The 25985-nt window shown below is 39.2% G+C and overlaps 1 protein-coding gene across 1 annotated transcript in view; it reads left to right on the top strand.

Moving 5' to 3' along the window:
- The window catches only part of spire2 (spire-type actin nucleation factor 2), a 192266-nt gene that overhangs the window by 57485 nt on the left and 108796 nt on the right, over positions 1 to 25985 (top strand). Inside the window, exon 3 of the mRNA XM_039763456.1 lies at positions 24197 to 24553. Within this exon, the coding sequence (XP_039619390.1) occupies positions 24197 to 24553 (357 nt within the window). The remainder of the gene's footprint in view (positions 1 to 24196; positions 24554 to 25985) is intronic.

Raw genomic sequence — 25985 nt, forward strand, 5'->3', positions numbered from 1 at the left:
GTTTCCCATGTTGTGCTGAGATCAGGATAAAGCATTGCGATCAAGTTACAATCAATTCCCATTAAGCACTGAAAAAAGGGAGAAGATGTCATATAAATGTCTCGCTAAAGCATTTTCGAGCATTGCCTATTTATAGTTATTGCAGAGATTCCACTTACTGCTTCTGGTTTATAAAGCTAAAAATCTGTCTCATGTCATCTTAATATTGTAATGGTTTGAGTTCCAATTCAAGGAACACCTCAATTTCAAATTCAGACTCACTATTATAAATATGTTTTTGGTAAAATGATTTCATATTTACTATTAGTTAATTTTCAATCACTGTGTCAAATAATACCTTATTATTCAATTATGATTTATAATTATAATATGTCATCTTCATGTTGTTAATATCAAAAACCTCCTTGTAATGCATATCATTATGACCATAATTATATAAAATAATATTTGAATGATCGGTCTTAATTCAATATTTAACAAGTGTAGTCAGACACTATATCTGTTTCTGGAATGGTTTATATTAGTTTCATCTTAATGTGACAAAGGGTGGCCATACATGTGGGTTTGACATATTCCTATGCACATACTGTATGTTACCTTCTAGGACTGGCTATGTATTGTCAATTAAAAAGGGAGTTTTATCGTGATAAGGTCCTAGGGTGATTCTAGTTTCACTTTCAGACTCTTTAATATATAGACCTGACCAGAATGCCCCATGTCCTATCTATGTTAACTCTTACAAACCTGGTCACTGTCAGGGATGACTGCTGATATAGTTAAATATTTACCATTTTTTAACATCTATAAAGGCAACAGGTTAGTGTATGAGAACAAGCAGCAGAGATAGTTTACACTTTTATTGATGCATTATAGATAATATATCCAAAATTGAAAAGGAGTACAATGAGTGTGACAAAATATTATCAACACAGGTGCTCCACAGGGCTGTGTTCTGAGTCCATTGCTGTATTCTCTCTACTCATATGACTGCATGGCTGCACATGACACTAACATCTTTGTCAACTTTGCTGATGACACATCTGTGGTAGGACTGATATCTAACAACAATTAGTCATCTTACTTGAATAAAGTATATAGTCTTTCAGATTGGCGTCAGACCCATAGTTTTCTACTAACTTTCAGCACGACAAAGGAGCTGACTGTGGGCTTTGGGAGGAAACAGCAGAGGCGCTACCATCCCTTCAGTATTAACAGCAGTTGGATAGAGCATGTGTACAGATTCTGATACTTTTATGTCCACATCATAGACGATCTGACCCGGTTCTGGTACATAGACACCTTGATGAATAAGGCATGGCAACATCTGTGCCTCCTTAAACGCCTCAGGTCCTCCCAGATACTAACGAACTAAATTACATTAACCATTGAAAGTATTCTGATATAGAGGAATTAGCACTAGATTAGGAAAAAGCACACAGCAGGACCTCAAGGCTGTGCAGAAAGCGGTGCTGTCAGTTTAACACATCACAGGGTGTGCACTCACAAACCTTCAGGGTATCTGCACTAAGGAAATTATATGTGACACCAGCCATCACAACTGTGGCCTGTTTTCTGTGTTCTCCATCCATCCATCCATCCATTATCCAACCCGCTATATCCTAACACAGGGTCACGGGGGTCTGTTGGAGTCAATCCCAACCAGCATAGAGCGCAAGGCAGGAACAAATCCCAGGCAGGGCGCCAGTCCACCCACACTTTTCTGTGTTGTGGTCCAGTAAATGCTACAGCTGCCTAAGGTCTCATTCAGAGAGACCGAGAAGGAGCTTTTTCCCACAACTCGTCTTCATGTGGAATAAGGAAAATGTTTAGCAATACATGGTGCCTTATATTTAAATCTCTCACATTAAGGTATTTAATTTAAGTCCTATATTTAGTTATTAGTATATCATTTTATTAACGATTTTTGAATTTATAAAGTTATGTTTTGTTATTATCCCTTTATACAGGGTGGCCCACGAAAAAGTGGCCCGCCTCCACCGAGGCGACTGCATTACGTGGTGAAGAGAAAAAATGATCTAATTTGGTACTCACATTTACAGAAGATGCTGAAAGTGGTCTACTTGTGCGTCAATACATCTCTGTGCCTGTTTTCAGCGGCAGACGAGACGGGAGTTGTCTTGGTGGAGGCGGGCCACCCTGTATTTGTCTCAAGGCAAAGTCATAGGAGTTGAGCAACTAAGCACTTCACTGCATATTGTACTGTATGTATAATTTGGATGTGACAAATACAATTTTATTTGATCTGATTTGGCAACCTGGTAAAATAGTAATTCATTTTGAATCCATACATCTCTCCATTATCCAACCCACTATATCCTAACTACAGGGTTACGGGGGTCTGCTGGAGCCAATCCCAGCCAACACAGGGTGCAAGGCAGGAAACAAACCTCGGGCAGGGTGCCAGCCCACCACAGAGCACGCACACACACACACACACACACACCCCAAGCACACAATAGGGACAATTTTAAATCGCCAATGCACCTAACCTGCATGTCTTTGGACTGTGGGAGGAAACCAGAGTTCTCGGAGGAAACCCACACAGAAATAGGGATAACATGCAAACTCCACACAGGGAGGACCCAGAAAGCAAACCCAGGTCTCCTATCTGCGAGGCAGAAGCACTACCCACTGCGCCACTGTGCCGCCCCACCTTTCTAACAATTGCGTGTAATTCACTCATAGTGAGTTTCCAACTGTGGGCTTCTGTTATTGTTTACCTCCTTTTAAATTAATATCCAGGATCCACTGAACTAATTCATTTTATAATATTAAAAACTGATATCATAAAACACTCCCAAAAGTGTATATTGACTAATTCAATGAAATTATGCATGGAGGACGAAATACACCTTCCTGTCATCCAACAGGTGCTATTGTAGAATTCAGTGGTGTTACCACTTGATTCTCAAGTCATTTCTAGTCCCAGGCTATTCAGTTATTAACTTCCATACTAGGACTTCCTAAACATCCAATATGTTTAGACTACCAGGTGGCTCTTTGTCTTAGTGGTTTCTGGTCCACTGAGGTCTCCCAATCCGGTATGTCTTCTGGATGAACGGAGTGACAGAGACATGGCATGGTCTCTGTATGGATGGAACAGCAGACTACGGGTTTCTCTATTAGCCCTGAATTTAAGGGAATCTTGTAGTCCTTGACAGTAGGGGTGTAGTGTAGGATGACTCCCATCTGTGTTCAGGTCTAATGCCCTTTTATCAGTTCATTTCTGTTTCATGAATTACTCAGTTTTTCACTTTAGTTGGTGCTTAGATCCCATTTTATAATTTGCCTTGCTTTTTATCTCCCTCCTGTATGCAAAATCAGTTGATCTATCTAATCTGGCAAATCATAAATATGTCTCGAACAAGAACTGGGTTTATCCAGTCTGATTACTGCCATTTGTAAATTTCCATTCATTTTCTTAACCTGCTTTTCCAGAGCAGCTGGAGCCAGATCAGCCGTTATTGGGCATAAGGCAGGAGCAACACCTGAACAGGCCATCGGGCCGTTGCAGAGGTTAAGCATTATTCTTTTTAAAATTAAAGTAAAAAAATTATGCCTCAAACTTATTTAATAAAGACCATCTAGAAATAATGATCACAGTATATGCTAGATATTACCCATTTTTACTCTCTAGGGGCTTATTTATTAAGCTTGCGTAAGCACAAAAAGAGGCTTGAAATGTGTGTATGCAACGTTCCATGCAAATGTCTGGATTTATGAAAGAAAACTTGGCAGGAGAAACTATGGTAACTCTAACCGCTCCATATGCAACATTTCAGAGAAACTGGGTAATGAAGACACCCTTGATTAAACATGGAAATGCAGCTAAAGCAGCTAAAGGATGACTCAACTGTGTAATAATTCATATCACTTATGATGTGCATTAACATGACAAACCTATTGTATTACACCTCAAAAGTGATAAACATGATGGGCAGACTCTTATTTTAGTTCCCTTCTAAGAGGGCCAATGCTGCACAATGCAACTTTGTTTAGTTATTCATCACTTTATATATCAGGTACTTGTTGTTCCTTCTCAGAGAACTGGACGACAGGTCAGCCAAGCTTTACTCCATTATGCCTGCTGTGTAGGAAGCAATGAACTGCTGTATTCAGTTTTTGTATGATATGGGTGCACATGCATAAAACATAACATATTTTGGCCAACATAAAAAGTGAATTTGCAGCTCTGTCTGGTTCCCATAATGTAATCTGAGCACTTTGCTGCACTCATGTTGCAATAAGTACACCTAGCTAGAAAGAAGCTGTTTTTGTTTACCATAAGCTGTGATATTTTTTTAACATGCCAGTCATCTGGGATGCCAAGATGAGACTGGCTCAGTGGCCCGAGTTATTTATTTTGACACAAAGTAACTTTGGCACATGATACTGTACTTATAGCAGCTGACTTGTTGGTAAGGTAACTGGCTGACTTCTCAGTTTTTCATATGGCCGATACTACTCATCGTAACAACAATTATGCCATTACATGTGCCAGGTAATAGTGGCTACCTGCTAAGATGCTGGTGCCTTATACCTTCCCCCAACACCCAGAAAACAGTGCCTTGCATGCTCTTGGCACAGTCAGTTGTGAAGTGCAGCATAGGACTCAAAGCGTCAGGTGGAAGGCTGCTGTACCAGCAAATTAAGTTCTGCAGCATAGTAATTGCTTATGTATGAGGGTGATTAGTATGCTCCATGTATGGATGTTTCAGGGTGGCGACTGAGGTACATTCACATATGCACATTTATCAGGAGGTTGTGATTTATAAAGAGTAGTTTGCATAGAAATGCATGTACGGCAGGGTTCATAAATATACTTTTTTTGCCATTTGCTTTTTCCCGTTTTTTGGTGTGCACATATTTTCAAGCTCATATCCATGTAAAGTTTTATAAATGAGCCCCCAGTGCACCGAGTCTGACACAGAAGACTTTATTTGTGGTTCTACATTTTATTTCAGCTTCATGACAGAAATGTCCCTAGATAGTGAATATTCATTTTACCTTAGCTACTGTATATATAGGAGTTTTTTAACAAGTTTCTTTGGAGTGCAAAGAAATTAAAAAGAAACATAATTTATAGTTATCACCTAAGAGAGCAGAATGACAAGCATTAATTTTCATGAACTTGAATCTCATCTCCTTAAGTAAAAATCGTTCAATTAAAAGGAAGTCAGACAGCAGCTAAAGCAGCGCTACCAGCATAGCAGCTGCTGAGGAAATTATCATACATTTCTACAAGAGGTTTTCATAATTTTTAGACTAATAGGAAATAAAGATGTTTAATGATATGTGTTCCAGCAGTTTGCTTAATCCCTTCTGGCATCATGGAGAAGTGTTTGAGATTTTGAAGCTCACTGAGCTAGCATTTTTTTCTTAGATGCTGCATTTTAATCAAATGTAAGATATCACTTATTGGGTAAAACCTCAGTCTACTCCACAAAAAACTTTGCTTTAAAGACCTGTTGGTATATCATAAACATCCCTGTTATGTTCATTTTTCCTCAAATAGGAACAATTCTGTAAATTCCAGTACTTGAAGTGGCCAGGAACAGTCAAGGGAACGTCATTCTGCAACTTCTAATACAACCCCAATTCCAAAAAAAAGTTGGAACACTTTGTAAAATGCAAATAAAAGCAGGATGCAACACAAACTTTACAAAGATATAAGGCTGACCCTTGACAATCAAAGATCTGAACTAGTAACTAACTTTCAATATCTCTGAACTTGGGTAAATGAAAACCTAAATAATGATGTTGATGTCAGGGCAGGAATTGGCAAAGCTAAGCAGAGGTTTTGGAGACATAGGGAATTGAACAAAAACAACCTACCTGAACATGCAGAACAAACTGCTACATACACAAGTATGGTCCACTCTGTGATGTGGCGCTGAAACCTTTGCTTTTGTGATGCCACTTAGGGAGAAAATAACAGCTTTTGAATGATGGTGTTATAAATGGATAAAGAAGACTACAAATGAGGAAGTGATGCAAAGAACTGGTATGAGGAAACCAATTCCAGTGGAGTCAATATTGTGGTGAAAAGTGAAATTCTTCAGTCATATTGCTAGGGACTCAGGTGATGAAGAACTATATAAATTGTGGAAGAAAACTGGAAAGAAAGGGAAAGGAAGAAGAAGAAGAAGGTGGTGGATGAATGATGTAGAAGAAGTGGCAGGCAGCTCAGATGTAAAAGTCAACATTAAAAAGCATGAGACAAAACCAAATGGAAATAAATGGTCAATGCAAAGATTCTTAGTTTGAAGACACCAAAGACCACATGGTTGTGCGGTGGCACAGTGGAAGCCTAAGTATTTAATATTGGTTAGTTTAACATATGGGAAAAGCTAATTGTTTGCTATGAAGAATGGTTCAGTGTGTATGTAGTAGTGTACTATGGGCTTTAGCCTATAAAAACAGGCTTTCATTGTTGAAAAAGCAAAAGAAGGTGGAAGAAATAGTGCCAAGCTGTAAGATTACTTTAAATGTGAAAGATCCCTTATCGCACCCTATTTCTGTTCCTCACGGTTAGGATGCAGAAAATTCTGAGAGCTATAACAAAGATAAAACTGCATCTAGGTAAGTTGTATTATTAAAAAAATAAAAGTTAGAACTGGCTTCTATTTCAGAAGGGTAAACTGTAATGTAGTATATTTTAGTCAACCATATTTGCTTGACACATCTACGAGCCAAGGACTTAAGGTGTCAAATGAATGGAGTGAAAGTACTATCTCCTACTATCTCAGCAAACTTGCCCTGTCAAGAAACATGAAAGTGAGAGTCTGTGGGTGGGTGGAGTCATGTGTAGTGGAGCAGCATAAAAGTAATTGTACTGAATAGTGTGGAAAGCTTGACTGAAAGGGAAGAAAAGAGATAATGTGTAGTGTGGAAGCTCCTGTTCTTATTAGGCCTCTCCCAAGGCATACAGCGGGAATTAATCAGGGTATGATTAATGAGCTAAATTAATGGACCTTCTAAGAATCATTAACTGGCTGCTGGTGTCTGTGTCAGTCCTTCCTCTTCCAGATCTGAGGTTTTTATGTAAATACAGGTTGGCCCTTGCGATTTATAGGTTTATGATTCATGGATCTGCCTATTCATGGGTTTGTCATCAATAATTGAATAGAAATTATTCTGCAAGTTGTGCGACCTATTGTGAATAACTGCAGATGACGCTGTTGCCCTGCTACTTAAATGGACTGCAAATCCCAGCAACCCCAGAAGTACTTTGTCATTTGGGCAGCTTTAAAGGTTTCATCTGGGTAGGAAAACGTCTTTGTCTGTGAGTGCTCCCAGCTTCTACAAATCTTCAAATACATCGGCATCACGTTAAGAGAATACTTTACATAACTTTCAGGAGGTTGTTCACAGGGAATTTTAATTTCATAACTACATCATCATATGCATCTGCAAAACTGGACTGCATTGTGAGTGTTTATTATTTTGTGGTTAGTGTCTCGTTAGATTTCTTTTGTACTGTAATACTAATCATTTTTTTTATTTACTGCTGTATATACACACAAATTTTATAAGAAGTTACAGTTCGCTAAAGAACTGCTCAGCTATAAGCTTTGTCTGTGGAATGCCACGCATGTTTGCCTCTGCAGCCAGTCTTACACATGTGATTTGATTGTGCAGCTATCGGTCTATCTTACATTTCTTGCAACTTATTTCATCATATTTAGTGAAGAAAACTTAGAACATATGGCAATCATGGGCCCAAAACGTATTCATGGATTTCTGCATTCATGAGGGTCCTGTGCCCCTAACCCCTGTGAATCACAAGGGCTTACTATATACACCAACAAGCAAAAATGCCTTAATAATTTTCCTTTAATCATGTATTTATTTATTAAGTTAGTTGTACAAATGATCTCTGGTACAAGATGGGCTCCGAATGCTGTGGACTGCTTACAGTATATTTAATCATCTTGCAAATTAACATAGAGTTAAACACTTTTTTGTGTAGCCTTAACATTTGATTTGTGTTTATCTAATGACAAGATGACCTTCACTAGTTCTGAAAACTGTCTGTTGTCCCTAACCCTTGTGAATTGCAAGGAATTACTGCATTCACTAAGAAGAAGAAATGCTTTAATAATTGCCCATGAAAGAAATGCTTCTTTTATAAATCTGTCTGTATATGTATGCTTTTTGTGTAATTTTAACATAACCTACATGATTGGTTCAGGTTGTTTTCAGTAGTTTCATTTCCAAAAAAAGTGGGGGTGTTAGTGGGTCTATTGTGTGGATAAACATGCAACCTCCCACTGGTCTGTGCATTCCTCTAGTGAAAGAGTGCATGTAGTGTGTAGGTTGTAAATTAATCTTCAGGCAGTGCATAACAATTTGACATGTACTCGGTTTTGTAACAAAACAAATTCAGCAAAAGAGCACCTTATTAGTTAACTCCTCATTAACCAGGCACAACTTACAATTGCTGTATTTTCTTAAAAATGTATTTTCAGTGTCATGAAAGTTTTTCTGTCTATTAGAAATACAGTGATTGCTTTGACATTGTGTGTATTCACTCATAAAATCTTTTTGACATCTTTTCACTGCTGTTTTGTGTTTTTCCTCGTGATAATGGACATATTGTTTATGGTAACAACTAAGGACATATCCCAAGTCTACATATCCCTGGTCCATCCTCCGCAACCTATGTCTAGTCAGAACCAACTGACAGACATGATAAATAAAAGCATGTTATGTAACCAAATGGCAATGCTTATTTGTATTTATAGGTTTTCAAACACAATCTAATGACTTCATTATACTACCTGAATAGATAGCATATACTACATAATTTACACAACAGTAATTTGCATTGAGATTTGCATACTTTACATGAAGAGCTGGCAACTGGGGAACAACAAAACAGCCTATACACACTTTGCAATCAATAATAAAATGCAAATACAGTAAACCCCAGGATAACACAATCCACAATAGCACAAACTATAAAATAATATCCATATTTTAGTTGACTTTGCTTCCAACCAAGTCAAGTCAAGTCAAGTTGGGGAGCATGCACTGGTACAGTGTGTTGCTGCACCCACTACATGTTGAAACAGCTCGGGATCCCGGTAGGCAACCCCCCAGACAGACACGCGGTCCAGTCCTGCCCTCCAGAAATGACCCTCTATCTGCCGCAGCCAGGTGTTATGTGGGCAACCCTTTGGCCTGGTCCAGCCACTCGGGTCCCTAACAATGAGGATCTTACAAGCTGGATCACCCTCGGGGAAATGTGCCACATGGCGGTAGTGCCGGAACTAACGCTCCCTCACAATACAGGTAATGTGCCTCATTCGGGACTCCATGAGCAACCACTCATTCGACCAACGGTACCCAAGGATTTTCTGGAGATACACAGTACCAAATGAGTCCAGTCTTCGTCTCAGGTCATTGGATAGTGTCCATGTCTCACAACCATATAGTAAGACAGAAAGCACCAGGACTCTAAAGACTTGGACCTTCGTTCTTTTGCATAGATATCGGGAGCGCCACACACCCCTTTCCAGTGACCTCATGACCGTCTACTGACTTCACAGGAAGAGTCACCAGAGACATGAATGTCACTGCCAAGACAAGTAAACCTCTCAACAAGGTCAACACCCTCTCCACAAACAGACACACTGCTGATGGCTGTGCCCACGAGGTCATTAAAGGCCTGGATCTTGATTTTTATCCAGGACACTCGCAAGCCCAGACACTCAGACTCCTCACTCAGTCTCTTGAGCGCCCTGATCAGAGCCTCCATTGACTCCACAAGATCACAGCATCATCAGCAAAGTCAAGATCATTCTTCACCAACAGATGCCCCACAGCCGTTGGACCCCATGACCTTGCCCAACAACCAGTCCATACAAGCATTGAACAGAGTAGGAGCAAGAACACACCCCTGACGAACCCCAGAATCAATTGGGAAAAACGCAGAGGTTCTGCCTCCACTCCGCACAGCACTCACAGTACCAGTTTACAGGCTGGCCATGATATCCGGTAACCTCGAGGGGATCCCGCGAACCCACAGGATGTCCCACAGGGCAGCTCGATCAACTGAGTCGAAAGCTTTATGAAAATCAACAAAGGCTGCAAAGAAACTCTGCCGATATTCGCGTTTGTGCTCTATGAGAACCCTCAGTGCCAGGATGCAGTTGATGGTAGACTTCTTAGGTGTAAAACCAGACTGTTCCAGTAGCTGGTAGGTGACAAGTGATCACGGATCCTATTGAGGATGACCCTAGCAAGGACCTTACCCGACACCGAGAGCAGTGTTATCCCCCTGTAGTTGCTGCAATCCAGGCGATCACCCTTCCCTTTCCAGATAGGGACGACAAGTCCTATTTTCCAGTCAGTTGGGATGATGCCAGTCTACCAAATAGAAGCAAAGATTGCTTGCAATGCCAGGGGGACAGCCTTACCACCTGCCTGGAGAAGTTCACCCCAGATACCACAGATCCCTGCAGCCTTTCCCCCACCCCCCCCTCAGCTGGTTCACCACCTGTGCAATCTCAGTGAGATTGGGTAATTGGAGGATCAGCCTCAAGAACCGTGGACCCAGAGATATCCAACGTCCTAGCCGGAGGATCAGCTTTGAACAACTGCTCAAAGTAGCCAGCCCAGCAGGTCACAACTACAGTGTCATCCGTAAGGACCGTTCCATCAGCTGCCCTGACTGCGACTCTCAGAGGAACAGATTCAGATGTGTGTAATGCTTTTATTCCTCTGTAAGCAGGACGTGGGTCGCTAGACCAGATGGTGTGTCACTTGCTCACAGATTCCTCTTTATCTGCCCTCAGAGCCTTCGCAGCCGTCCTTCTCAGTTCCTGGTACAGACCAGAGTTGCCATTGAGCTGTGCGCTGCCACTCCTCTCGATGATATCCAGGGTGCCCTGTGAGATGAAACACCTCCTTCTGTGTTACCAGTGATGTTGCCGGTGTTCTTCCAACCAACTATCACAAAAATCATAGCCATTAGTTCACTTGAATTGTGATTGTACTTACTAAAGCTCAGTGAATGTTGCTGATGTTCTAAAGCTACATTCTTAATTTTCAGTGCTTCAGCCAGCAGTGAGGTGTACCTGAGGGACTCTACAGCAATAAAAAAATAGCATTATGGAAATCAACATTATCTTTATTTAATACATGAACTCCACCATCCAATATTGATCAATACCCAATACCTGAAGTAGATTTACAGAAGTGTTAGTACTCTCCATTTAAGAATCATTTATTAAATCTTGGAGTTTCAAATGCCTTGATACAATAATATTTGATTGAGTAGCAGGGGATCAGATGGTTGTAGTGATACTTTTAAATTTGACCAAGGAGCCAGTGGGGTGGGATTGTCCAATTGGTGTTTGTAGATCAGCAATGCTTTTACCTTCATTTAGTCTCCCGAGGGGGTGGTGAGAGCCCACTTTGCTGTTTCTATCACTGTGATAATTTTCCATGTGATAATAGAAGCTGTGGGGGAAACTTGGAAAAGTATGATGAGTGTGAGTACACTCGAAAACAATGCTAGCACACACCAAACACTGCCAGTAAGTTTTTGCTAAAAATGGAGAAGTGAGAGTACCCTGTGCTAAGGCTCCCAGAATGAACATCACTATTCGAATATAATTCCATTTGAAATATAAAAATGTTCATACATAATAATCCACTTGAAAGTATTTTTGCAAATTTTAATTTTGTTTTCATTTGTCCTCTTCTTTGTTTACGCAACATGGAAGACTAGTCATGCGGCTACGATCATTGCACTTCTTATATCACAGGTAGTGACAATGGTATGGTTTTTGTATCCTTCAGTTGTATAAAAAATCAAAGATTTAGTGTAGTTAGTTTCTAAACAAGTACGCCAAGTACTAGGTTTTATTTTTGGTTTTTGAATTCTTTTTCTGCCCTTGAGTTTCAGTTCTTCTGTTTGTCCTTATGTCTTGTTTTCTCTGTCTGTCTGGTTATTTTGTCTCCTCTGTCTGTCTTCTCCGTCTTTCACTACATTTAGCCACACATCTCCTGGTTATCTATTCTCTTTTCACAATAATACCTGAAGGTAAACGTCTCACTGCTGTTTGGAATGGTAAAAATATCTGTTGACAGTTGTGTCAATGTGTTTTGGGGGCAATGTCACTGCACCATGAATATTAAAAAGAGTGGTGTGCGGTACTCATCATCCAAGCTTTTGGATACTCTAAACAAATCTACCCTAGTGTGTTTTGCTTATCTAGTTAGCCCATATCATTTTGGATCTGGACAGTTTTGGTTGCTTGTTCTAAATGACATTTTGCCTTTGTGTTTTTCTCTTTATCTCCTTCTTGCTTAAACATTCTGTTCAATTTTGGACTGACCATTTTGTGACTTTTGATGATAATAATATCAGGGCTGAGTAAAAGACTTTAACTAGAATATTAGAAAAGTTGTGATGAGAACAGGCCATTCAGCCCAAATAAGCTGGTCCATCTCATACTTCTAAATTGTCCAAAATAACATTGTCAATATTTGAAGGTTTCTAAAATCCTAATCTCCACCATAGTAGTTGATAATTTATTCCATGTTTTTGTGGTCCTTTGCATGAAGAAACTGTATAACATTTGTGCAAAACCTGTCCTGAACAAGTTTCCAAAAATGTTTCAGTGTTCTTGCTGCAGATTGTACTTTAAAGTAACAACTTGGATGTAGTGTACTAATTCCCTTCATAATTTTAAACACCTCAACATGTCCCATTTTAATCTGTTTGCTTAAACTGAAAATGTTCAGTCTCTCCGGTCTCTCCTCAAAGCTCTTACTTTATGGTCACAGAATTAGCCTAGTCACTCTTCTCTGGAATTTCACTGCTATGTCTTTTCTGTAATATGGGGACCAAAATGGTATACAGGACTCCTGGTGAGGCCTCAGTAGTGTGTTTTGTAACTTAAGCATAAACATCCTTCACTTCATTTTGACTCCTACATCTTTCTCATAAGGTGTACTCTCAATTTTCAGACCTCCCATTGTGTATTCAGATCTGACATTTATATTTACCACATGTAATACTTTATATTTACTTACATTATGTTTCATCTGCCAAAAATCAGCCCAAGTCTATATTCTATTCCAGGTTCTCCTATAAATCTACACTATCTGCTCTTCCACCTAGTTTGGTATCATCTGCATATTAAATAAGCTTATTGATCAGATTTTTGTCCAGATGGTTTATGTTTATTAAAAAAGCAGCAACCCAGCACCGATCCCTGAGCGACACCACTTTTAACATCACCTAATTCTGAAAAAGTTCCCCTCACTATAACTCTTTCCTTACTGTGTTTGAGCCAACCGCACACTGAATTCCCACTGCTGTTAGTTTGATCACTGACCTTTCATATTCTACCTTATCAAAAGCCTTCTAAAAATCAAGATAAATAATATCACATACACCCCTCTTATTGTATGCTTTTGTTGCTCCCTCCTAGAATTCCAGCATATTAGTGAAACACAGCTTTCCTCTTCTGAACCCATGTTGAGTAGTTGTTAATTAAAAAAAAACTGTTTTATTTTGCAAGATGATCATGATAAAATTGGCATTGGGTAATAGAATGCATACAGCACAGTATCTAATATTGGATTGTCCTTGGAGTAAAGGAATCTTGGATTTTCTAAATTAATTCTCCCAAAATACCCCTTAGTCAGCATCAGTCTAGATGTTACAGTAAGGGTGGCCAACATTGGTATTTGAGGGCTGCAGTCGCTGCAGGCTTTTGTTCCAACTCATTTGCTTAATTAAATAACAATCTTTGCCAATGGCAGGTCTAATTAAATATCATGATTTGTTAATGTTTTAACTCTACAATGACAGGTTATTCTTAAATTGTAGATTTTTTTTCATTCTAAGGATATCATGGAATAAGCTACCAAGTAGAGTAGTTGACAGTAGGACTTTAGGGACTTTCATGACTAGACTACTTTAGAAGAATTTAAGTGGATAGGACTGGCAAGCTTTGCTAGGCAGAATGGTCTGTTGTCGTCTAGATTGTTCTAATGGTCTAAAAATCATCCAAATGATTCAAAGTCTACAACGCACCAGTAATTCTAATTAATTAATTAATTCTAGTATTTAATTAAACCAAATAGTGAATGATGAATATGCATGGGTGGAAACGGAAACAAGCTAAATGGAGAACTGCTTTGTCATTTGCATCTTATTGTTGATAAGGAGCAGTTAAAACAATGAATACAGCTGTTTAAGACTAAAATAAGTAATTGACGATGTAGATTCCTAACCAGCGAGACAATTAAAATGAAGCAGAAAAAGTCACTTGAGCAACAAGTGCTTCATCAACAATTAATGATTTCTCATGAAGCATTTGGGTTAGAATGAAAAACTGAAGCCACTACGGCCGTCCAGGGCTGACGTTGCTCACTCCGATTTAAAGGATCAGAGTCTTAAATACCAAATCCATTAAATGAAGTTAATTAGCAGCAAAAACTGGTCACTAATTAAGAAAATTGAATGAAAACCTGTAGCCACTGTGGCCGAACAGGACCGGAGTCGGACACTCCTGTTTTAAAGCAAAACAGGCTGTCTTTTTACAGATAGACGGTTGGAGAGTTAGTAGAAGAGTTCAAAGAAGAAATTAATCATGGGGTATGGTCAGAATTTTTTTTTTCTTCAGGTAAGGCTGAGATCAGGTGAAATGCAGTGGGTAAGAGAGGGGAATTCATTTAAAAAGCATTGGGGCATCTTCAGGAAAAAATTCTGGATGAATTAAGAAGGAATATGTGCAGGCTAATGGCATACTGTTTAATCTTAGTAAGGAGGTGGGCCAGGCAGCATAAGAAAAGTAAAGTTTATAATTCAATGTAAATGCAGGACAGCAATATTAATAAATATATACAAGGTGAAACCTTGGAATCCTCTTGTGCTATGCCACAATCTCACCCAGTTTCATAATAATTTTCTGAAAACTATGATCTGTTTTAGTGTGATTTTGGGTGAGACAAAATGACCAAATTATTATTAAAAGCTTTGTTGCATCATTTCACCCCCTATAGCACATTGTGTAAATATCAGAAGCGAAGGCCTTTGTACTGAGAAGATACTGAAAAGCCCAATTTTCAAAGTCTATACTTGGAAAGATAGTTAATCCATAACTGGAAATGTCACTGTGAAACATTTATGTGTGGCAGTAACAGTCAATTATGAGTCAATTATGAGTCTGGTTATTTTTCATTGTTTTCTCCAGGCATTTGTAATGAAACGTCTTCTTCTTTTGGCTGCTCTTGTTTGGGTTTGCCACAGCGGATCATCTTCTTCCATATCTTTCTGTCCTCTGCATCTTGTTCTGTTACACCCATCACCTGCATGTCCTGTCTCACCACATCCATAAACCTTCTCTTAGGTCTTCCTCTTTTTCTCTGCCCTGGCAGCTCTATCCTTAGCATCCTTCTCCCAATATACTCCCTTGTAGGCTTTTAATATGGTACAACATGCATAGGAGTCCCCATGTTGTAGGTTTTATCTACAGTATGAAAATGAATTAGACCAAGCCGATAAAAGATCAAATAAGCCACATGGTGCATATGTAAAAGTTTAAGTATGAAATGGTAAATCTCTAAATATTAGTAGAAAAAAATAGACACTATAGAATAATAAAGACAACAGCTATTATTGTTAGCTGTTTATTCAGAGGAATATGGGTAAAATTATAATGTTAGAGAGTGCTGATGCAAAACAGATCAAAATTATGAAGCATTGGCAACATAAATCTTATGTATTTGAAACCTGATGTATAATTTGATGGGCCATTCCAGGTTTACTTCCCTCAAATGCTTATTTTTAAGATAAGGGATACATCATATAAAAGTTAGAGCACAATACAATCCATGTGGTGGGAGGCTGCACAGATCATTTCAAGAATGCATTATACTGTGTTTGATTTCAGGGTCTGCAATGTGACACCATGACACATATGGTGTGTTGCTTTACCAGCCAGAAATGTGTGTCATGATACAGGCAGAAGGCCTCACAAAAAGAGAGAGATAAGCATGTGGTGGCACTGGTGATACACATTTTCATGCAACTGCTTTCTGAAGTGTTGATAAATCCTAAGGATATAATGGATGCTCCATAAGGACAACATACAGGGATGCACAGTGAAGAAAGAATGAAGCACACAGGCAGGGGCATGAGAAGGCAGACAACCCATCAAGCTTTGGCGATGCCCAATCCTTCTTGTAAGGAGAAAAGTAAATCTGTAGAGGGTTTAGAAGAAAATAAACAACCTCCTAGATGGCAGAGAACAATATGAAATAAACAGACTGAAAGGATAGATCCTGCATCTTTAAGAAGACAGTGGTGGCGCTCCTGTGCTGCAGTGATCCCTTTAAAGCAACTAAGGATTCGGGAAGCAGGGACACCCTGGGCCACTACAAGATCAGCTATCCTGGTGTCCCTCTCGCAAAAGAGTTGTGTGGTTCCAGAATGAGAGGTTCAAACTACATTGAACTGGAAGGTCTTTTTAAATTGGGTGTCAGTATTCTTGTTAGGGCTATGATGGAAAGAAGAGCCGTTAGTCTGAACAGGGCTAGAATCTCACACAGATTGTTTTGTAGCCTGAATGATTGGTTGAATGGCAAATTAAATGATCCTGAAAAATCTATGCTTGGTCTAAAAAACAAAAAAAAATTATATTGCAGTTTAGAACTAAGACAGAGCTTAGAATTATGCTACGAGTCCTTCTGCACCTGTTTTCTAAAGTGGATTAACATATTTAAATTCAAAGCTAAGTTTTCAAGTGTTTTATGCTTAAAGGAAAGGCAGAAATAGTTAAAAGTGTGAGCATCAATACAAGGGAAACAGTTAAGATAAAAAGTGAGGCACAGGTATCAAAAGAAATGGGTGCGGCAATTATAGATTAATTCAGTATAAAAATGAGTCATATCAGGATGACTGGCAGCCCTGTAAAAACAATCAGGCCAATAGAGCGCCATATTTAAACCCACTTTAGCCTCTTGTTGCTGAAGTGCTGGCTTCTTTAAAAGCAAACCTGCATTACTGGCTGCAATATACAGTATATGTAAAAATGTAAGCATCTATAGAAAAGGAACATTTAAGGGTTGCAGCTTATACGTAAATCTGTGGGCACAGCAAGGAATGAGAAAAGCCCTCTTGTTGCTGCAAGCTTTTGTCATGCCCTTTTTTCCATGTAAGTAATATTCTTTGCCTTACGGCTCAGCTCCTTTTTCACCACGACAGACCAATGCAGAGCCCGCATCACTGTGGACGCCGCACCGATCTGCCTGTCGGTCTCACGCTCCATTCTTCCCTCACTCATGATCAAGACCCCGAGATACTTGAACTCCTCCACTTGGAGCAGGATCTCTCTCCCAACCCTGAGATGGCACTCCACCCTTTTCCGGCTGAGGACCATGATCTCGGATTTGGAGGTGATGATTCCCATCCCAGTTGCTTCACACTCAGCTGTGAACCGATCCAGAGAGAGCTGAAGATCACGGCTTGATGAAGAAAACAGAACAACATCATCTGCAGAAAGCAGTGACCCAATCCTGAGTCCACCAAACTGGACCCCCTCAATGCCCTGTCTGCGCCTAGAAATTCTGGCCATAAAAGTTAGGAACAGAATCGGTGACAAAGGGCAGCCCTGGCAGAGTCCAACTCTCAGTGGAAACGGGTTTGACTTACTGCCAGCAATGCGGACCAAGCCCTGACACCGATAGTACAGGGACCGAACAGCCCTTATCAGAGGGTACAGTACCACATACTCCCAGAGCACCCCCCACAGGATTCCCCGAGGGACATGGTCGAACGCCTTTTCCAAGTCCACAAAACACATGTAGACTGGTTGGGCAAACTCCCATACACCCTCCAGGACCCTGCTAAGGGTGTAGAGCTGGTCCACTGTTCCATGAACAGGACGAAAAGCACACTGTTCCTCCTGAATCTGAGGTTCGACTATCTGATGGACCCTCCTCTCCAGGACCCCCGAAAAAACTTTTCCAGGGAGGCTGAGGAGTGTGATCCCTCTGTAGTTGGAACACATCCTCCTGTCCCCCTTCTTAAAGAGGGGGACCACCACCCCGGTCTGCCAATCCAGAGTCACTGTCCCCGATGTCCATGCAATGTTGCAGAGGCGTGTCAACCAGGACAGTCCTACAACATTCAGAGCCTTGAGGAACTCCTGGCGTATCTCATCCACCCCCGGGGCCCTGCCATCGTTCATCGTTCATTGTTAATTAATATATCCTTCTTGTTTAGTTGGGGTGCGATGGTGGCACCTTTAGGGTTCAGTGTCCTAAGCTAAAAAATGAGCATGCAAACTTGGCATAACCATTGTCTACATGGAGTTTACATGTTCTCCATTTCTCTGCATGGATATTTCTCCAGGTACTCTGGTTTTACTCCCAAACCCCCAAAGGCATGGGGGCTAATTGCCAAAACCAGATTGGCACTATGTGAATGTGAGTGTGGATGTGCATGAGTGGGCCCTACAATGGACTGGTACCTAGTGCTGATAGGCTCTAAACCCCATGACCATGAATTTGGTTATGCAGGTTTGAGAATGTTATGTTGTTTGGTGTTTGTTTACATGGTGTTTTGGACATTAAATTCTGCTACAAGAGTTCCCACTTACTGCAATTTGAAATTCAACATTCCACTGAATGAGAAGGCACAATGCTACATGGTGCATGCTTACTCAGGAGCATGAGACACAAGAGGGGAAGATGGCTAACAGTCTGTTTCAGACTTTTATTCCCCTATTTATCTAATTGTCAGCCCTCAAGTACTATAACATTTGTTTTGCAGAAATCTGTCATATCTACAACACAAGGAACTGATAACTTTGACAATGTATATGTCAAATAGAAGATAATAAGTAGATAATATGCAATTAAGGAGGAAACAGACACCCACAATAAACCTAATATGTAGTCAGGCAAAATAGACAAATAGCTTCCTATGAATAAATAGAAAACTGCAGCTGAAATAGAAGTCAGAAGTTCAACGCAAGAGGTGACCAAGCGATAGTACTGGATGAGACACAGCGATGTAAATATTAACCAGACCAAAAACGGAAGCAGATTAATGAGGCTTTAGATATTTGTTTGTCTGTTCATTCCGCACAGGTACTGTATTCTGTACTTTGCTCATCTCATCTTTCCTTTGCATATAACTAAACTCGGTCACAAGTTCTATTTAAATTCTAGAATTGTCCACATGCTGAGAAATCATTTAATCTCCTAAATCCATCCATCCATTATCCAACCGGCTATATCCTAAATCTGTAACTGTAAATATCACCAGTCAGTCACTGTCAAGCCTCCTCAATCCTAAGGCAAAGTTGCAGGAGACTCAAGCATATCCTGGTAGGACACATTCACAAAGTTATGAATATGCCCAAATCAAAGGTCAAAATCAAAAATAAATAAATACTAAAACAAAATACAATCATTATTTAATTTAGTTTATTAAAATAAAGAATTCAAAAAACCTCAGAAATCAAAATACAACAAAATTCAACAGAGCAAAAGCCAAGAAAAGACATGTGGGTTGGGTGGATTGGTGATTCTAAATTGGCCCTAGTGTGTGCTTGGTGTGTGGGTGTGTTTGTGTGTGTCCTGCGGTGGGTTGGCACCCTGCCCAGGATTGGTTCCTGCCTTGTGCCCTGTGTTGGCTGGGATTGGCTCCAGCGGACCCCCGTGACCCTGTATTCGAATTCAACGGGTTAGAAAATGGATGGATGGAAAAGCCAAGAAATGAAAGTTGCAGAAAAGGAAAAGCTAAAGAAATGCAGAGTAGAAATTGTTGAGAACTGGGAAACCTGTCTTGTCCATTTAAAATGATTGTTTGTGGTATGAATTAATTTTCTTTTAGTTTATGAGAATTTTAGATTTTGAAAGTTGAATTTTCTGCCTTTTATTTTATGTATTAGTTTGAAATATATTACTTTGAATTCATTTTGTATTGTTTGTGCTTAATTTTCAACTGCTTCATATCCTCAGATTGAAAGCCTCTGCCAAGCAGGCAATCAGTTGCTAGGGGACCCTGCCAGGTTGCTAGGGACCGCCCTCCTGATAAATTATTATGGCGCGGTGTTAGCTGCACTGTCAGGGATACACATTCAAACAGTGAACTAGTGCTCTTGGAAAGTTCAGTATTCTACTCTCACTCTTTCTTTTCGACTATGTGCTCTCCTTAGTGATCTGCTCTGGTTATTAAATGGAATTTTCTTGGTGAATGACTTTCTTAGCTCTCTTCTGGCTATAACCACTGGTTAGAAACATTTGTTTTGCACTTTTGAAAAGTTTACCTTTTGTTTTTCAGTTTATTTCTCAGTCTTTCAGAAAAATAAATCTTTTTCTGCTTCATTTCATAAAACATTGTGCCAGTGTGAGACTTGGGGTGGTCGGCTTGGAAATGAAGGCAGGCTGTGAGTATCCATGGTGTTGGTTTTTCAGACTGTTTCAAATTTTTGACCAGCATAACAGAAATAATTCAATGAATAAAATAAACCTAAAATTAATACCAAAGTTACAAAGTTAGTGAGATCAAAAGCGTAAATTGAAAACTCCTATAAAAAGCCAAAAGTCAAAGAGATAAAGTGCCAAAACCTAAGCAGTGAAAGATTACAATCATACTATCAGATGAAGCACTATAAGGAAGCTGAAACCACAGTTACAAGAGTGAATGTCACAGCAAAGAAGCTGTGGCAACAAGTAATTTAAACATCCCACATGGATAATTGTGACATCTGAGGGCTGTAACACAATTAAAGGGTAATTAATTCTAAATGCTGCCAGAGAGGAGTCTGTGCCCATGCCCTTGGCCCTTCCTTTCATGTGATGTTTGCCCCTCACCCTTTTCATCTAGCTATGTTGCTAAGAAACGCTAACAATTCCCAGGATGAGAAGCGAGGGGAAATAAAAACAGAGCACAAGCTCTAACATGATGCTTGCTTAACCCGTTTGAAAGGCTTTGAATTCAGAATTCAGTTTATTGCTCCAGTGGTTGCAACCTCTTTCTTGGCTTTCAGATTTTTTGCATGTTTCATGAAGTCAGTACTCTGCTGCTGCTTTTCTTATAGTTTTTTTGCACTGACCTTCTTTTGATTATTCTTTCTCGCCAGATTTTAACGAAATATATTTTTGACTTAGGGGAGAATGGTGTCACAGTGCTTAATGCTTCTGCCGCACAGATCCAGCACATTTAGTTCAAATCTCTGTCAGTGACTAATAAGGAGAACATGAGGAATATAGGATAACAAACAGGAACAGGCATAATGTGGCCGTGAAGATATTCATTTACTGTAGGTGGTAATTCATCATTGACTGAGTAGTCTTTTTAGAATGAAAAAAAAGCTCTCTCTGATAAAACTCTTCCATCAATTCCACTTATGTCTAATTCTGGGTGCAAAACATTATGACAGATTTGCACTTAACCTTTAAAGGGTTTGTGAAATGCAATATTTTAAAACCATATAAATTTGTTTAATTATAATAATTTGTGGTTTCCTAATGCATTCACAAAATAAAATGCTTAATCATGTCAAATAGTTGTTCTAGTAAATCATTTTAGATTTAATTAGATAAACTTTATTACTCCAAAGGGAAATTTTAGATGCATATAGAAGCAGAAACGTAAACATAAAGATACAGACTCACAGGACAAATAATACAATCATTCAGTAGATAGATGAAATAAATAACAAATGTACATTTGTGCAGAGTATAAGTATTAAGTTGAGGATGTCTGGTGGAAGCACTGAATTGCCTGAAAGCAGTGGGCAGAAAAGACCCTCAGAGACATTTCTTAGCACAGCATGGTGGAATGAGCCTATGGCTAATAGTGCTTCAAAAGAACAAAGGGATGATGGTATCCAGTCTTGCCATCATCCTCTTTTCCACTACAGATTCCAGTGTGTCCATGGTTAGCCTGTGATATAGAATGCTTTTCAGATAAGTTTGGTCAGGCATAGTGCATCTTTTGAAGTTACGCTGCTACCCCAGGAGACCATAGCATAGGACAATGCACCAACTACTACGGACTGGTAAAACATCTCCAGTAGCTTGCTCCACACATCAAAAGACCCGAGTCTCCTCAGAAAGGACAGTCTGCTCCAGCACTTGTTATACAGCACCACTATGTTGTCAGACCAGTCCAGTTTGTTGTTTCTGTGAACCCCCAGGTATTTGTAGCTCTGCACCACTTCCACATCCTCCCCCTGAAGGCTGAAAGCTCTCAGATGCTCATTGGCACACAGAATGTCCATCACCAGCTCTTTTGTCTTGCTGACAGTGAGCTGCATTTTGATTTTTATTTTGGTAATTAATCACTTTAAATTAGATCATTTATCTTAAATATTTACCACTGTATGCAAACAATGTATTCATTTAATCTATAAGGAAATTTTAAAATAAAAGTAAATGAGATTTTTAGACACAGGGTTGTTAAGAATCATGAAGATGCAACCAGGAGGTGGAGACACAAAATGATCAGATGGTGCCATGGTCAGGAATAGGCGACAAGGTCACAAAAGTAGGAGGAAGTCAAAATAATGATTGTCAAAAGCCCAATACACATTATAAATAGGCTCTTTATTCATTCATTTTTTATGTTTCTTTGTCTTTTTGTGAGCCTAAACATTCATTTGTTTTTTTTTTTCATTAGCCCATCAGTTTATTTGGGTGGTTTTCACTACCATTTTATTTACATCGTGGACAGTTTTGCCTTTCCCATCATTAGGACATCTCTGTATTATCAGGGGGTGTGTCCTCAGAGGTCGTGAACTACCAGTAACAACATTACAGGTTAAAAGGATGCTGTTTTGAGCATTTCCTTACTCAAGTTTGTGGATTCAAAGCATCCTTTTCTCAATTGTTCCCGTGTTTCTAATATCTATTTTCTAATAATTTTTTTCTGGTTTTGACTCATCATTGACATTTTAACTTTGATTTTTGACTTTCGATTTGTCTTTGGTAACAGTGCAGTAGATTTCCCAGTTTTCGACTTTGTTTTGATTTCTGAGTATGTCTTTTATCTTGGTTACTTTTTAAAAATATTCTTGTTTGATCTTCTGTCATAATACACTGTCACAAAAGCAGACCACAGACATCAAAAGGTTTGGGGCAGCCACCTGTATATTGTGCCTTGGCTGCAAATGGGTTGAATTGGTAGTGATGTTCACAGGTTTGAGTCTAACTGATTGTAAAATGAAAAGATGGCGGCTTTAAAGCCCAAGACAGGAAGTAACGTCATCAATACCGGGACCGGAAGTGACATCTTCTGGACCAGAAGTGACGTCATCACTGGCACCAGAATTGGAAATGATGTATTTGAGACTAGTAGTGAAATCATCCATTGTGCTAGTGCCGGAACTGACGTCATCACTGGTTCTAGGACCTAGCGAGATTTCCAGTGGATGGTCTGCAGAAGATTTAGAGAGTTAGTGCAGCTCGCCACCCCCTGGTCTGGCATGGTAGTACTATTTTCTTCAGGCCTTCTAGCTGTTTCCCAGTCACACTTGTGTGACAACACAAAAGCAAGAATCAAAGTCAAAATAATAAGCCAGAATTTCTAGCACTAAAGCCTTCTTGAAAGAGTCTTGGCATTCTTTAACACTAAAGAGAGAGAAAGAGAAGCGAAAGAAAGTATATCCAATACACAGAAACATCTAAATCTTTAATAAGTGGGACACAACGAAACAATATGTCACATAATCAATTGTGTCATGTGACAAGCTATGTGAATAGTGACCATAAACAACATGGTCTCAGCCATGCAAAGAGTGTCCTACAATAGCATCAACCATCCAAAAAATAAAAATAAAAAAATGGCTTTATTAGAATACCAGTATAATAAAGTCTGAAAACAAATTATACTGTATGTATACAAACCTCATAAAAATGATTATTAGAAGTTCACAGCAGTGGTGTAATTGACCTTGCAAACCTCTTTAATGAAAAGCAACCTTAATGTATCCTGCAATTATTTGTTTCTGTTTAAATCCTTAGCACATGTATTCATTATTGCTGACCAGTTTTTAAAGAAAATAACTTTACAAAAATATCAGTCAACTCCTGTTGCCTTGTAATGATATTTTCTGGTAAATTAAATATTTTTATTTTCAAACGGCCCTGAAGAATAATTGCATTGCTGATTCATGTTTCATTTTTCTTTCAGACTGTACAATCCTTGGGATTTGCAATTTATCGAGCTCTGGACTGGGGTCTGGATGAGAATGAAGAACGGGAACTGAGCCCTCAGCTGGAACAGCTTATTGACCTGATGGCCAATGGGGACAGTGAAGCAGCGAGCAGTGGGACTGCTGATGAGGGCTACAGTGGACAGGAGGAAGAGGAGGAGCCTGAGATGACCCCGAGAGCTGTTCGCTCTTTCCTCCAGGTGATGTCGGTCTGTTCTGCCCGCCTGTCGAATCCGTCTGAAGCCCAGACCCATTACCAGGCAGTCTGCCGTGCACTCTTTGTGGAGACCTTGGAGCTGCAAACATTTCTAACAAAGATCAGAGATGCAAAGGAGGTATGAATTAAAAACAGTTAATATTAAAAGTCTTAGTAAGATATTTGTATGTCAATTTTTCACTATATACATTGCTTCGTTATTTTAATGTGTCTTTAAAAATAGATTAAAACTCAATTATCTTCTTCATAAAGTGTACATTTGGTGTCAAAATTGATTGTTATTCTTTAATCGGTTTTTAATGTGAGCACTAACTTCTAGCTTTGCAGGCACCCAAAAACAAGGAGAACCAGGCTAAGCCAGATCCTTGTTTAATTTCCACTCCTTTTTTACCATCCATGAAATTTCATTGCATTCTTTCTCCTTTTATATGTGATATACTTGCCAATGGGAATGCCTTCAACAGGGCTGTTCCAACGCTTTGGTCCGTGATTAGTTTTACTTTGTGTTGTTATTTATATACTAAGTCTTAAGTGAAAGTATTCTTGCTATATCCTCCATTTTGAAACATTTCATAGAGTTGTTTGGGTTGGTTTTGTCCAGTACTTACATTTTGTGTGAAATTCACTAAAAAGAGAACAATGTTTTGGGGGAAAAAACCTTCTTTTTGGTAAAAAACAAAACTGATTGTGTTTTTTAATACATGCAGAGACGCATGATGCAAGTGTGCATTCTCAAATTTCAAAACATCAGTTGGCTGTGAGATTAGTACATGAATAAGCATACAAAAGGTGTGTCTCTTTTAGAACTCTGCTAATATCATCAATGAGTTGTGTGATCCTGAATGATTCATGTCATGTCCTGCCACCTGCTCTTGGTTTTCTTTCCTGTACTTATGCTTTATTTACTGATACATGTTTATAAACTTGCTCAAATATTAGGAAAATAAGTAAGAAATTCATGAAGTGTCATTTGATAAGGGAGAACATCCCACGGGATTATTGTGAGTTTAAGGATTGCCAGAAGATTAAGAACACTTGGCTAGAGAATAGTCAAAAGGAATGAGCAAGAAGTCAGAAGCCAGAAAGCCAGAGGAATACTTAGCGACAGAAATAATAAAGGGGAAACCAAGAGCTGTAAATCAGAAAACACAAGGAGACTTGAGAAGCCAAGAGAACCATCTAACTGCTTGATTTTTTAACCAAATTTGCCACTAACTGATGAATAAAGGTTTGTTTTATCATCCGAGGGATACTGCATGTATTTAACCTGGAAGTAATTGGCTTAACCCCTGGTTTGACCCACGTTCATACAAAGATTCCACCAGTTTGGGTGCTGCGGTAACTGTGAGTCTAAGATGAGTAACGTCACATTCACGTTTACTTGACACATAAACACTGAAAAAGTAAACATGAAATAAAAATTTAATTAAAAAACCTTACAAATCAAAACATGATGAAGAAAAAGTATAATGATTTCCTGAGCTGATGTCAGCATTCAACACAATTTCAATTAAAAAAAACACAGTAGAGAGAGAAGTATCAGAAATGCT

This window comes from Polypterus senegalus, chromosome 9 (assembly GCF_016835505.1).
Source record: "Polypterus senegalus isolate Bchr_013 chromosome 9, ASM1683550v1, whole genome shotgun sequence".
In the NCBI taxonomy this organism is placed as follows: domain Eukaryota; kingdom Metazoa; phylum Chordata; class Cladistia; order Polypteriformes; family Polypteridae; genus Polypterus; species Polypterus senegalus.